General features: G+C 39.2%; 1 protein-coding gene across 1 annotated transcript in view; it reads left to right on the top strand.

Moving 5' to 3' along the window:
• PPARGC1A (peroxisome proliferator-activated receptor gamma, coactivator 1 alpha) overlaps positions 1-13,985 on the top strand; it is a 65,963-nt gene that overhangs the window by 38,984 nt on the left and 12,994 nt on the right. The window contains exons 6-10 of the mRNA XM_010077793.1: positions 3,086-3,131; positions 3,240-3,313; positions 11,623-12,535; positions 13,098-13,202; positions 13,339-13,459. Coding sequence (XP_010076095.1) covers positions 3,086-3,131; positions 3,240-3,313; positions 11,623-12,535; positions 13,098-13,202; positions 13,339-13,459 — 1,259 coding nt within the window. The remainder of the gene's footprint in view (positions 1-3,085; positions 3,132-3,239; positions 3,314-11,622; positions 12,536-13,097; positions 13,203-13,338; positions 13,460-13,985) is intronic.

Raw genomic sequence — 13,985 nt, 5'->3', positions numbered from 1 at the left:
CATATATTTATTCTTCTCTTCCCCCTGCTTTTTCCACCCCCATCAAATCTATTTTTTCACTCTGCCCTAGGAAGTATAAGCAAACTTAATAAAAATAATCTTCCCTTCCTGCCACTAAATATCCTTCTCACAGCTGTACATTCTGACATCTTAAGTATAGTTTTCCCCATTATGGTCTCAAAGTCTCCAAACAATGTTTCTTGTAAGAAAGAAATCCAACTGCCCCTAGAGCTTCTTGGATGCCAACTGCCACTCCTTCTGGATGGCTTCAGCAGTCTGCTTCACAGCAAAATCCAGACTGAACTGTACATGTAAAACCTGGGTCTCTTACTGCGATGGTACTGAAACATAGACCTGCCAGAGGTTGCAGGGGGCTTTATTAGCACTGTTGGGTGTTAAGGTGATACATGATAAGGTGTATCACATGTAACATGCTATATGCACGTGTATGCATGTATGCATGTATACGTAGATGTATGCATACACACACATAAATACAGATTATAAAATCTTCCTATTCAGAGCAGAGCTGTATTTTTTCCACAACTGAGGCACTTGTGTAGATTCAGTGCAAAGAAGCAGGGCACACGGGGTTGTGAAAACAGCACAGAAGGAAAGGTTAGGGAAGTCCAAAGGGACATATAGCTAACTGACCAGTGTTTAACAGATGACTGTGACTTTGGTGGTATTGCAGGTGAAATTGCAGGCAGAGGGAAATTACTCTCTTCTTTAATTCCTGCAGTTTAATTTACAAGCTTCTGAAATGTTGTTTTTTCATCAACTTTGCCTCATACACCAATATGTTACTTCAATATCAATGGATTTGCATGTAATGGAAATACAAGAATATAAAGCTTTCAGCTTGGACAGTCAATTCATGCAGAATCTGCCTTGCAAATTTAACTGATACTTGCAGACCTGCCATCATTTGTTCATACATTTAACCAAAAGTACAAGAAAATTGGCTCCTTCTGTTTCAAAAAATAATCAGGGTCTGATAGTTTCTTTGGAAGTTAGGGAAGGCTCACAAAGGGTAAGTCAAATGGTATTTTCCTTTAGGGTTACTGTTGCAAACATATTGCAAACCCACGGGAACATCCACAAACCCATTCATGCCAAAGATCATCTGTGGTTTTGCATTGAAATTTGCCCATGAGGAAATTTAGTTCTTCTGAACCTGAATGTTTTCAATTTACAGGGACAAGCAACTTCATGTGAACTGTTTTTAATAAGAAAAAAACCACACCACAGTAGACCTTGAAACTATAATAAACAGGCACCATGGAAAATTATAGTGTCTTGGCTAAATATTTACACTATCAATAGCTGTATGTGAGAATGCATCCTTTGCAGGAATACTGTTTGGTCAAGCCCTTTCTTAGCAATAAAAAAACTGATGGGTGTTTTGGTATGCGAGTTTCTCAGTGGGACAGTTCGGTGATATCTGCCTAGAATTAATACATAAGAGTGTGAGATAAAGCCTTGGTTCTGTGCCCATCTCTGTCAGATTTGCACTGTGCCTCAGTGCTTCAGAATTTTATGTATATATTCTGATGAGGGACTATTCTGTGGGACTAATGAGAGCTAGAATGAGACTTTTTAGAGGCTTAAATAGCTCGTACACATTCAGCTCCCTTAGAAAGCCTAAATGGGGTAAGAGAATTTATCCTCTTAAAAAAAGTGGAAGCCTTGGTAGACAACTTTATTCCAGAACCTTACTGTAAGGTGTGGGTTTTTAAAGCCAGTTTTACCTCTGGGTAGTCACTGACAAACATTAATAGCCCTAGATGTACATAAAATACACACAAAGATGTGTCAGGTTACATTCAGTCTTACTGCAACTGGTTTTATGCACAAATCAGCAGCAGTGCTGGATCAGACAAATAACTCGTTGAGGTGCGTCTCCTCATTCTGGCGGTGACTTCTGAGGAAGGTCAACCCGAACTGAACACCTGAGCTTCCATTTCTAACTTTCATATGGGGAGGAGGAGAAACAATATGCAGCTCTTGAGAATTGAGTTAATTTTTAAAAAAATGTAATATTACTTCAGGAATGCTCTAGAGCTTATGAAAGTAATCAATTTGCATATAAAATCCTTTAATGTTGATGGGAGCTCCAAGCCTGGAATGAATATGAAATACATAGTAGTGACACTCTGGACAAAAGATCTGCAGTGCAGGAGTGTTCAAGGGGAACATTTTGTCTTAAGTAATTGATTTGCAGAAGAGATCCCCTGCTGTTGTTCTTGCTACAGTGCTCTCTGCGTTTAAACGTCAATCTAACTTCTGAAAAGTAAAATTTGCAAGTAATATTTTTAATTTTTAAGCATTTTACTGGCAATTAAAGGAATCTTAGTTGTATTTCAATATACTAGTTTGGCTTGCCTTGGGAAAATACAAGTTTGTGTGAATAAAAGCTACAAAGACTTGTATTTTTATAGCTAGAGCTTTGTTTTTGCTTATGTTGGGATTGTAGTACTGAGAGCTTCAACCCCATTTTTAACCATCTGTGACTATGTCCATGGCTTGTCATAGTTTGCAGGATAATTTGCAGAAATTTGGACTATAACGGGTTGGACTCTGGCCTCATAGAAACAACCTATTCTCAGTGCTATATATAAAATTGTATATTGTAGAAGTAAAATTAACTGAATATTCATAACGTTCTGTTGCTTCATAGTTATTCTGCTGCTCCTGTTTCCAAATAAAACATGAACTGTAGTCTAAATTAAGTCTAAGAGAAATAACATTTTCACAGTGTATCCTGTAGAGTTCTTCATTGATTTTTAACATGTGCCACTGTACTTCTGAAAGGTTCTTGGCATTTGGGTTGTGTACTGTATTTCAGAGGTACAGTACTTGAGGTAAACCATTGTTGAAATTTAGGTGTCCTTTTGGTACCAGTAATAAGGAATCGGGATAAATCTCCTTATTTATCTATCCAGGATACACTAAAATGGCTATTGAACTATCAGAGCTCAGTCCTACCTGACTACTATTTCCAGGGCCAAAATAAAAAGAAATCTTTTTAGTATATGTTGTGGAGTGTTTAGATACTCCATAATCGTTTTCTTTTTCCCTTTAGCCAAACCAACGAGTTTATCACTTCCATTGACACCCGAGTCACCAAAGTAAGTACTAAAAAGTGCAAACATTTATAAAAGGGAGGGGGGTTCAGTAGATTTTGGCTACAGCAACTCCATTTCAGCTTGTTTTTATAAATGTGCCCTGTCTTCCAGTGATCCCAAGGGTTCCCCATTTGAGAACAAGACTATTGAACAAACCTTAAGTGTGGAACTCTCTGGAACTGCAGGTGAGAAATGGGGTGTGCTGGCTCTTCCTTTAAGCATGGCTCATGTGTATGTTTGTTCATTTTAATATACCATACATACACCGGGATCTCACAGAGGTCTCCAGTAGATTAACTTCAGTAGAGTTTAGCATTGACTTTTTATCCAGTTACCTGAGAAAGAATGTGGTTGAAAATACGGCTCCAAACCTACACAAGAGAGCATAATTTCTGGGAAAATATGAATGAAACCATTTATCTGTTATACTTCCCCATTTCCCCATAGATTTGTGTGCTGCTGAGCACCATCTTTCAAAGATAAACCCCACAGCACAGGGTAATAGATGTTACAGATGGAAAAGTTATGTCATCCAGTCTGTCTCTAGGCCAGTCTAGGGCTGTACATGACTGCATGTTTCAGTGCTTTTTCAATTCTAGATTAACATGTCACAAATAACAGCTTTCTCCTCTACCACTGAAAAACTATTCCATAGCTTAGCAGTAATTTTTTAAATCATATTCATTTTATATTCTTGCTTTCTCTTTATTTCTTCGGTTAGCAACACTTCACACAACCTCCCTTTATCCTCCTCCTCCTTTCAGATCCCTGGTGTTTGTACATTTTGAAGATTTGTAGATTTTTTATTGTGTGCTGGTTTAGTTCATACATCATCCATTGCACTCATTTAATTCATCTGCTCGTCTTTCTGCTAAAGTCAATTCCTTCAGACTCACATCTGTTTTATTGCTTTCCTCTGAACCATGCTTTGCTTCTGTTTTCCTGAAGTGTCCAGAACTGAGCACAAGAACACATGCTGAGCTTCACCTGAGCTATTGCCAAGACTGTTTTCTTTCTCAGTTGTGCAATATTGGATAATAAGAGATGTACCTGACGTGTTTCTCTCGATTGTAAATTACGTGATCTGTAGTGTTTGGGGGGGCATTGCAAAATACGTCTTCAGGTACCATAGATCAGCTTGGTGCCCCTGAATTCAGTGTCAGCTTTACACAAGAGCAGGCCTAAGCACTAGACTTGTGTACGTACGTCGGGCTTTCACCTCCCTACAACCATAATGTAACTTTTTCAGAAACTTCTTAATTAGTTCAGCGTTAAAATGTGTACACTTTCCTCTACCATGTCCTGAAAACCTACAGTTGTAATCACTCCTCATGACAAAAGGAAGCATCCTTCCAATGCACCTTATTTTTTGCAAAACCAGCACAAACATGGCAAAATTCACAGTATGCAGCAGGATAGTCCCGTTCAGTGTGAGTAGGCCTGAAGCATGGAGAAGCCTCTTTTATCATTACTGGAGAGCAGATCTGCATGAGAGTGCCCATTTGTAACCGGCCTGTAAGTCAGTGCTTCGTGCTGCCAACTGTAACGGGCAGATGAGGTGACTACAGCAGAGTTGTACAAGCAGCCATTGAAATCAGTGAAGGGAGCAGTGTTTTCTCCCAGCCAGAAGGGCAGCAGCCTGCTCTTCCCTTCAGCTGACTAGATGGAAATTGGGAGTCAGTCTGACCCCTGGGTAGTCCTCTAGTATTGCTTCCATAATGGCAATGAGAATGGTCTTGGTGTTACCAAATTCATTCTGCTCCATCAGCTGTGCACAGAGGAGGAAACAAAACAGCTCTACAGCTGTCTTACAGAATATAACCAGGAGAACTAGTGCCTTAAAATATGCATCAGAAGCAGTGAAACATCACAACTGGACGAATATGTGAACAGGAACGTTGTACCATGAAAACATGATTTTTTTTTCCCCTCTGAAAGTAAATAGAGTCTAAGTAGAAAATAAGCTGATGATAATCAGGAAGAATAAGAGTTGGTGGAGCATGTGTGGCCAGGGAGTTGGGGCAGTGTTACCAAGCACCATACACGATGGTGAATCTTGGACTTCTTGTTGCACTTGTGTTGGTCTTCGTAGTGCCTGGTGAGGAGGTTTCAGGAGATTTTCATCACTTGGCAGCTCTATTAATTTCTGCCTTCAAATAAACATAGATTTTATTTTTATATTCGTATGTGTATATAAAACTATAAAAAGATGAGTGGTTGTGCATGTCTTTTTGACTGATTTGTATTGCAGTAATGTCTTGTGTCATGAGTCTGCTTGTGCTGGAAGCAGATAAGTACACAACAGAAACAACCGCAAGTGCTGAAGAACTTACAGCATATGTGAGTAAATCATGGCAGAATTGGAACCCACTTCAGTTAAAAAAAAAAACAAAACAACAAAAAAAAATAAAAAAAAAATTGTGGCAGTAGTGATTAATAATACTTTGGAGTTCTTCAGTGAGACCCTCACTATTCCAAATTATATCCAGATAACTGCATTGCTCATTGTCCTTATATAGGGCAGCTTGCACTATACAAGCACTATTTATTATGATTTAAATATGAGTTGCCTTGATCTCACTGCTGAATTGAAAAGACCATTAGCATTGCTGCTCGCACTATCGAAGCACAAAGTATTTTAATATAAATAGCAGTTCCCTTGATCTCTCTGCTGAAAACAACATTGGTTCCCTCACTGATGAATTAACTATAGAGTAGAAAAATAAATAAATAAAAGAATTTCCCACATGAGCCATCAATCTTTGTCACATGCACATTTTGGATTCATGTATCTAAAGTCAATCTGAAACTGTTCTCTTGCCGATGCTATATCTTGCTTTACAACAGATTTGTTAGTAGTTGTGAATGTAACTTTGTCCTCCCTAAAACTGTCAAAGCATTGATTTGTCAAATTACAGGGAACAAATATTTTTTAAAGTGTTTTCAAGTCACACATAAGAATTCTTTGAATGCGCTTTAAATAAGTAGCCTATGATAGAGGAATGAGTCCATTGCTATCTAAAAACCCAACTCCTGCAGCTGATTTCTAGTGCTCTTCTAAGGAAAATGGACCAGAACATCACAATGGAGGTAGTCCTAGGTGATGATAATGTAGTGGATGAAATTTCTGTGTAAGGTGAGTCTCATTCTGATAAGAGGCTTGCTAGAGGTCCTTCTCCCTTTGTTTTCACAGCTAGCTGCATTTCCAAAGCCTTGCTAGGAGGCCATGGGCTTGAACATCTCTAATGTCTTCCAGGAACATGGGACATTTCTGTGTCACTGGAAGACCTTATTACTCTTTGTTACCAGTCAGGTTGAGGGGACACCTGCAGGCACAGGAACTAGGAGGACTCACCGTCTAGAGGTGGCTGATTTATTGTTTTATACTTTCTGCTGAAATTCCAAAGGTCAGAAGTTAGATGGCATGGCTCCTAAATGTTTGAAATCTAGGTCTCTCTGTTCTCAGTGTCTTTTTAAACCTTCACTCCGAAATACTCAAAGCTGTAATGTAAGTGCATGAAGTGAATTTACACGCTTAAGGCTCGATCAGTAACTGGAAGGCTGTTTCCACCCTCTTATCTACAACAAGTAACTTGGCAAAAAAATCTCTCATTTGCACACAGATTCCTGTAATTTACCTGAGCATAAAACTCCTCACTGGTCTTTCTTGGGTGCAAAATTTGATGTCTCCAAAAAGATGACAGAAAAGGCTGTATGAGCACAATCAGCTTGAATAGTAATTTGGAATTTATGAGCACACTTGAGGATACTTATACGCTGCTATTTGTCCACCTCTAGATCTGTGTTACCTCTTAGTTGTCAGAACAAATACTTAAAATCTATCATATAAGAACTAGTTCAATCTCTGAATGAGATGTGAGATGCAGAGAGTTGTCCAGAGGGAATAAAATCTAGTAAATTATTTGATATTTTCGGGCATCTGTGTTTATTCTCTGCAGCACTGACGTCAGGATTAAACTGGATACTCAACAAGCATGTAGTTTTTTATTATATGATGGCTGTTTAATTTTATTATATTTTCCTGCATTCTGCAATCTTGTGCCACACAAAAGCTCTTCTGATTCTTTTACTGGATTGAGCTGTTATCTTGTGTTTGGTGTTTTAAGTGTCCTTAAATAATGTTTCCCTTGACAATCCATTTTCAAACTCGAAAGGTGTAAAAGAAGTAATTTTCAATGCCTCTCAGAAGCCCAGCGCACACATAGAAAGGTTCCAAAGCTGTGTTCCCTAAAAGACACTAATTCTCAGCCCCCTCAAAGCACAGCAAATGTCATCAAACATTAAATGGTAACAGTTACAATTGAAATTTTAGAAAGTAGAGTTTTTACAGTGGAGTTTTAGAAAGATCGGTGTCTATGTTAAAACAGCATTGCAGTTCAGTCCTAAAAAGTCAAGATGTCACGTTTTATGCAAAGACACTGCCCTAATTTCTGCTTATCAGGCTAGCTGAGCTAAATGAGTTACGAAGGGGTTATTGTAGTGGAGTTTCAGAATGTATCAAAAGTAGTTTCACTCTCCCAGAGACTTTCTTGAAAGAAGTTGCTTGGCCAGGGTGGCAGTGTCGGCAGACATGCAAACACCTTGTTGCACGGAGCTGGGGAGGATGGTGCTGCTTCAGCAGCAGTGCTGGCAAATAGATGTACGCTATTTTCAAGCACAAGATCACCAAGTGAGTTTGTAGTATTTAGACAGAGCAAGGCAAAGTGCAAACATACCGTTTACCAAAGCCATTCAATTAAAGAAAAGTCCCTACAAAGAAAATGGTTTTATAGCATGTCACGAAAAAATACTTGCCTTTTACTTTAAAAAGAAAAAATACTGTTTAAGGAAAGATTATTGTAGAGTATGTACCACTTCTAACAGATTTGCTGTGCAGAAGTACCTAAGTGTGAGTGATGTAGAGGTACTTGTTTATTATAGAGCACATTTCAATGCAGTAATCATAAATATTGCTAAGGTTGTGCTCTGTTGAAATATGACCTACATACTCTTGATTGTTTGTGTTACGTGATTTGTCTGACACCCATTACATTCCGGGTAATGGCAGCCATTTGTTGCTGTGCACAGCAGGCTCTTTTGACAAAAGAAAATAGGCAGCAATAAAAAAGCTATAGTCTGAATTACATTCTGCACAGCGCTGCACTGCTGAGAGTTTGTGCAAGTGTGTTAACAATGCTCTGAACTGCCTCTTGTCAGCCTTCAGCCCGTAATGGCCATCTGTCCTTCCATAAATCTGTCAAAACCTGCTAAGTTCAAGAGAGAGCACAGACTATACCTTGTACTGTCAACGCTAAAATGTACACATTGGCGGAGAAATCGGCATGTATGAAATAATCCAATGCTTATAGAATATTGTAACGCCGTTAATGTGGGATCATGGCCCTCGGTGAAAATTGCCAAGGGATTAATGGGAAGATGAGCAAATGTGTAGCCAACTGGTTTTCTCAAAGTTCACGGTTTGGACACTGGTCGTGGAACACGCTGAAAGTATAGTCTGTAGCGGTGACATGAATTCAAATCTTCACTCCCCTCTCCATCCCCCGATGGAGGTTTGTTAAAAAGTGAAATGAACATTTTCCTACTTTTATCTGTTTCTGCTTGCCTGTGCACTTCCTGCTTCTGCTAAAAACCAGGAAAAACGCCAGAATGCCACGAGGAAGCCCTTTCTTAGGATGTCCCCAGCACAGTTCTGCCAGCAGGAGAAGTGCCAGTAAATTTAGCTCAGTCTGTACTTTTGCGAGGAGTTTTTTTGGTCTTTTTTTTCCCCTCCTCTAAGGACTGTTGGACTCCTTGTCGAACTTCTGGAAATGGCTGTGCTCTTTGTTTAGCTTGCCTCCTGACAGGGCTAGCTTTAAAGAAGTGGAAATGGAAACAATATTTTACTTTCAATATGGGATTATCTCTGGGGTTTCTTTGCCTGAAATTCTTAAATATGCATGGTCATTGTGGAGTGGTAGTTGGAAGTAACAAGGAGGGGCTGGAATTAATATTCTTCTGCTTCACTCTTTCTTTAAAACTGCATCCAAAAATTTGACAACGAACTCCAGAGCATCTCAGGGGCTATATAATTTCATGAGTAAGAGTGACACATTTAATTTTTTATCAAGAAAACAGTTCTTGCTTACTTTTGTTGAATCTGAGCCTGAATTTTTAACACAGAAATGATTACTGCAGCGTTTTTAAGAGGAATGTTCTCCTCATTTTACCAAAAATTCATTTGATAGGCAAAAATATTTGTTAGTGAGCAGGTGGATAAGGTGTGAAATATGTACTGCTGACTCAAGTGAATTTTTGGGAAAGAAAAAAAAAATTGAGGACTCAAATTAGACAAAATAGTTTAACAGTGATGACTTTGCACAAAATTAATTTTTAAAATCAAATTTGGGGTAACTGGAGTTTTAGGCATCAGCATCTTTGCCTCAGTTTCCCTGACTTTGGTGACATTAGACAAAGTCTTTACATGGGCATGGTTAGCTCATAACCATTTTTTCCAATCATTCAGATAAATTCGAACTTCACTGTCATGTCGAGTATTCACAGAATGGTTAGGATTGTAAGGGACCTTAAAGATCATCTAGTTCCAGCTGCCCTGCCATGGGCAGGGACACCTCCCACTAGACCAGGTCGCTCAAAGCCTCATCCAGCCTGGCCTTGAACACCTCCAGGGATGGGGCATCCACAGGTTCTCTGGGCAACCTGTTCCAGTGCCTCACCATCCTCACAGTGAAAAATTTCTTCCTAATATCTGATCTAAATCTACCCTCTTTCAGCTTAAAACCATTACTCCTTGCCCTATCCCTACAGTCTCTGATCAAGAGTGCCTCCCCATCTCTCCTGTAGCCCACTTTAAGTACTGAAAGGCTGCTCTGAGGTCTCCTTGGAGCCTTCTCTTCTCCAGGCTGAACAATCTCAACTCTCTCAGCCTGTCCTCATATGGGAGGTGCTCCAGCCCTCTGACCATCTTTGTGTCTCTCCTCTGAACTCATGCCTTGGTACTCCTATCTTCTTTTTTTCTGGAACAAATTCATTGCAGATAATGCGATGGGACTCCCAGTCTCCGTTTATGCTCCTTAGGGAGCACTATGCTTTGATGGATGCTTTTCCTTCTTTACAGCAAAACACTATAAAACATGTTCTGTTTGCATTGATCTGCTGATCTCTGTTGCATGGTTAAAAATACAAAACAAAACTCCGTAGCTGTGTTTGAAATACACAAATACACATTTTCTGTAAGTGTGCTTTTCATTCTTGCTAAGGAAGTAATGGAAAGCTCATTGCTTGGACAAGAAGAAATCTTGGACAGCATTGACCTCTGGAGTGCTTAAGGATGGTCTGTATTATTTAGAACTCCCTAATCTCAGTCTAATTCAGGACAATACTTACTTACATTTGTTTGCTTTTAAGCACATATGTTTCTAAATTACATTAGGGTTAATCAGACAGAAGCAAAGTTTTAAAACATAACATACTAACTACTTTCCTGAAGAGTAATGATTTTCTGAACAGTGGCCGCAGTTTGCTGTTACCCCACATTGGTGTCCTGCGTTATTGTTTTGTAAAGTCTGAAGTAATTGTGTGATGTCTACAGAAAAAGTTGACAGTTATATTCTGCCCTTGTAGAAATAATTTGACGATGCTGCTTTGGTTCCCAGGTTTTACTAGAATGGTCTATAGTCCTTCCTGCAATTTTGTCTCACCACAGTGGTATAATCTATTACAGTTATGTGAAAAATCCTGGTAGTTAGTGGCATTTTTAGTCTCTGAATACTTTACTGTTTCATTTTGACTCCCAACTTCATGATTCTCGCTAATACTTAGTTCTAAATGCAGTGGTTCATTACAGTTGCAGTTGTCCTATTGTTCACTTGGGTTTCAGTTGCAGAACCACATTTTGGGCAAAATTTATTAGTTATGCTTACAGGAATGTATTATACATGCATTAGCGATGTTACTGAGTTAATGAACTGTGAAGACAAAGAGTCACTGCAGTCAAGTTGTAGAGTTGCTGTACTTCCTTGCATTGAAGTTCTGCATCCTGCCCAGGTTCCTTTGGTAGCACTCATTTATCAGGCTTGCTTTTTTTCAGGACTTTGTCTGCTAATTTCTTTTGACAGGGCCAGTCTTTTGACTTTTGAGTTTTATACTGAAATCTTTTTTATTTTTAACAAAAAATGTCTCCTGAGCTTTTCCATCAAAATCTACAGAGAGAGAGAGGCAGATGCCATGGAGGAAGGGGAGGGGCAGAAATGATGCTGAAGATTAATTGCAATGCACTTGTACTGTTGCTATTGCTGGTACCAGACCTTTGGTGTTTCACACCATAAATACTCGTGTTCCCAGTATTAGTAGTGTTAAATGAAAGTGACATAGAATGGGTCTTGCTTTGTATCTGTTTTAAAGAAGCACATGAGCCACCTTTATAACGTTGTGTGTGTCCTTAAAAATATTCAGTTCCTCCATTTTTCCCCCTTAGGCCTAACTCCACCTACAACCCCTCCTCATAAAACCAACCAGGATAATCCTTTTAGGACTTCACCTAAGCCGAAGTCGTCATGCAAGACTGTTGTACCACCCTCAAAAAAGCCCCGCTATAGTGAGTCTTCCAGTTCTCAAGGAAATAACCCAATCAAGAAGGGTCCAGAACAGTCTGAGCTGTACGCACAGCTCAGCAAGACTACAGTACTGTCCAGTGGACATGAGGAGAGAAAGACAAAACGGCCCAGTTTGCGGCTGTTTGGTGACCATGACTACTGTCAATCTGTGAATTCAAAATCAGAAATACACATTAAAATGTCCCAGGAACTTCAGGACTCCAGACAACCAGAATTTAAGGATTCTTCACCTGGGTGGCAGTGTCAGATTTGTTCTTCTTTAGAACAAGACCATTATTTCAAGAAAGAGACTTTACAGACAAGTAAGCAGGGGTCCCATGGTAATAACAGAAAACAGCTCCAAGACCAGGAAATTCGGGCTGAACTGAATAAGCATTTTGGTCACCCCAGCCAAGCTGTTTTTGATGAAGAAGCAGATAAGACCAGAGAACTAAGGGACAGTGATTACAGTAATGAACAATTCTCCAAACTACCTATGTTTATAAATTCAGGACTAGCAATGGATGGTCTCTTTGATGACAGTGAAGATGAAAGTGATAAACTATGCTACCCTTGGGATGGGACACAAGCCTATTCATTATTTGATGTATCGCCATCTTGCTCTTCTTTTAACTCTCCATGCAGAGATTCAGTGTCTCCACCCAAATCCTTATTTTCTCAAAGATCCCAAAGGACACGCTCTAGATCAAGGTCCTTTCCTCAACGCAGGTCTTGTTCCCGTTCTCCATATTCCCAGTCAAGATCAAGGTCGCCCTGTAGTAGATCATCTTCAAGGTACAGTACAGCAAATTCATATATCGTCATCGTAGTTAGTAAGAAGGAAAACAGCAAAAACAAAGCAGCCTAAAGGAAAGAAAGAAAGAACAAAAAATAAGAAATAACTTAATCCAGTGCAACTCTGTTGCTCCTGAGCTGATTGACACTGAAGGTTGCGAGGTTGCTGCAGAAACACTATTGCCATTATCCTTTAAATTTGCCCAGTTTACTCCTTCTGAGAGGAGCCAGTCAGGTCAGCATCAGAGCAATTGGTGAGAGATGCACAGAGCTAACCTTCCCCATTATCTGCAAGCTGCCCGCTGCCAATCTAGCTGCAGTCCCTATCAGATGAAGTTGACAGTGGCTGACTGTCTGCTCCTTGTTAGCCTCAATAAGGAACGTCACAGAAGGGTGGGGGTCAGTAATCACTTGAGGCCCCTTAGTTGACTAGGAGATCGCAAACTGTCACTGGGAAATCTCACTGGTAGTTCAGAAGAAATTGTAAGTTCAGGGAAGAGGTAGAAAATGGTGTCAATAGACTCAAACTGAATGACAGAAGTGAATGTGTTTCTTCCTGCAGATCTTGTTGCTATTATGAGTCCAGCCACTGTAGACACCAAACATATGGAAGTTCTCCCTTACGTGCAAGATCACGATCCAGATCACCGTACAGTCGCAGACCCAGGTAGTGCATTTTGCCTTCATTTGTTTTGCTTTGCAGGTGGTTCTCAAGAGATAATGACGTTTTCCAGAAACTGTATTACTAATTTTACATTCACAAATGAAGATGCTTGATTTAATGACTAAATTATGTTTCCTAGATATGACAGCTATGAGGAATATCAGCATGAAAGGCTGAAGAGGGAAGAATACCGCAAAGAGTATGAAAAACGGGAATCTGAAAGGGCCAAACAAAGGGAGAGACAGAGGCAGAAAGCAATTGTAAGCACTGTGAAGATAACTTTCATTTTGAAATTGATTTCTGTTTCTTTTCGTAGATTTGTAAAGCTAGAACTCAGATTTTATTTTCTTCCTTTTTTTATAAAAGAAAAAACAAAATACAAGAATGTGCTTATGTGTATTTCTTAGTATTTTGAATTTTAGGCAAATATGTGTTTTCATAACAATTTATATTTTGATGTTACAATATTAATTTTCTCAGGTTTGATAAATTGCATCTCTCCAAGTTTTCCACAGTCAAGAGGTACAAAGGGCTTAGTAGAAAAAGGTTTAATCCCAGACAACAGATAACTAAAAGTGATACAGTCTATTTCTTATACAAATCTATCAGTGAACCTGCATTTTTTACTATATATCATCTACCAGAGTGCCAGAAATCAATGTCTATTTTCTATATTTCTGGGTTTTTACATAAGCAATAAAAGGAGTCAGCTTAAACACTGATCACTGGACTTAACTAGTCGCTATAATTGTCTATACAGAGGGTGTAGATAACAGAATTCGAAAC

Source organism: Pterocles gutturalis, unplaced genomic scaffold, assembly GCF_000699245.1.
Source record: "Pterocles gutturalis isolate BGI_N339 unplaced genomic scaffold, ASM69924v1 scaffold11973, whole genome shotgun sequence".
NCBI lineage: Eukaryota > Metazoa > Chordata > Aves > Pterocliformes > Pteroclidae > Pterocles > Pterocles gutturalis.
The sequence above is the reverse complement of the archived record's forward strand: the minus strand, read 5'-3'. Positions and strand labels throughout refer to the sequence as shown.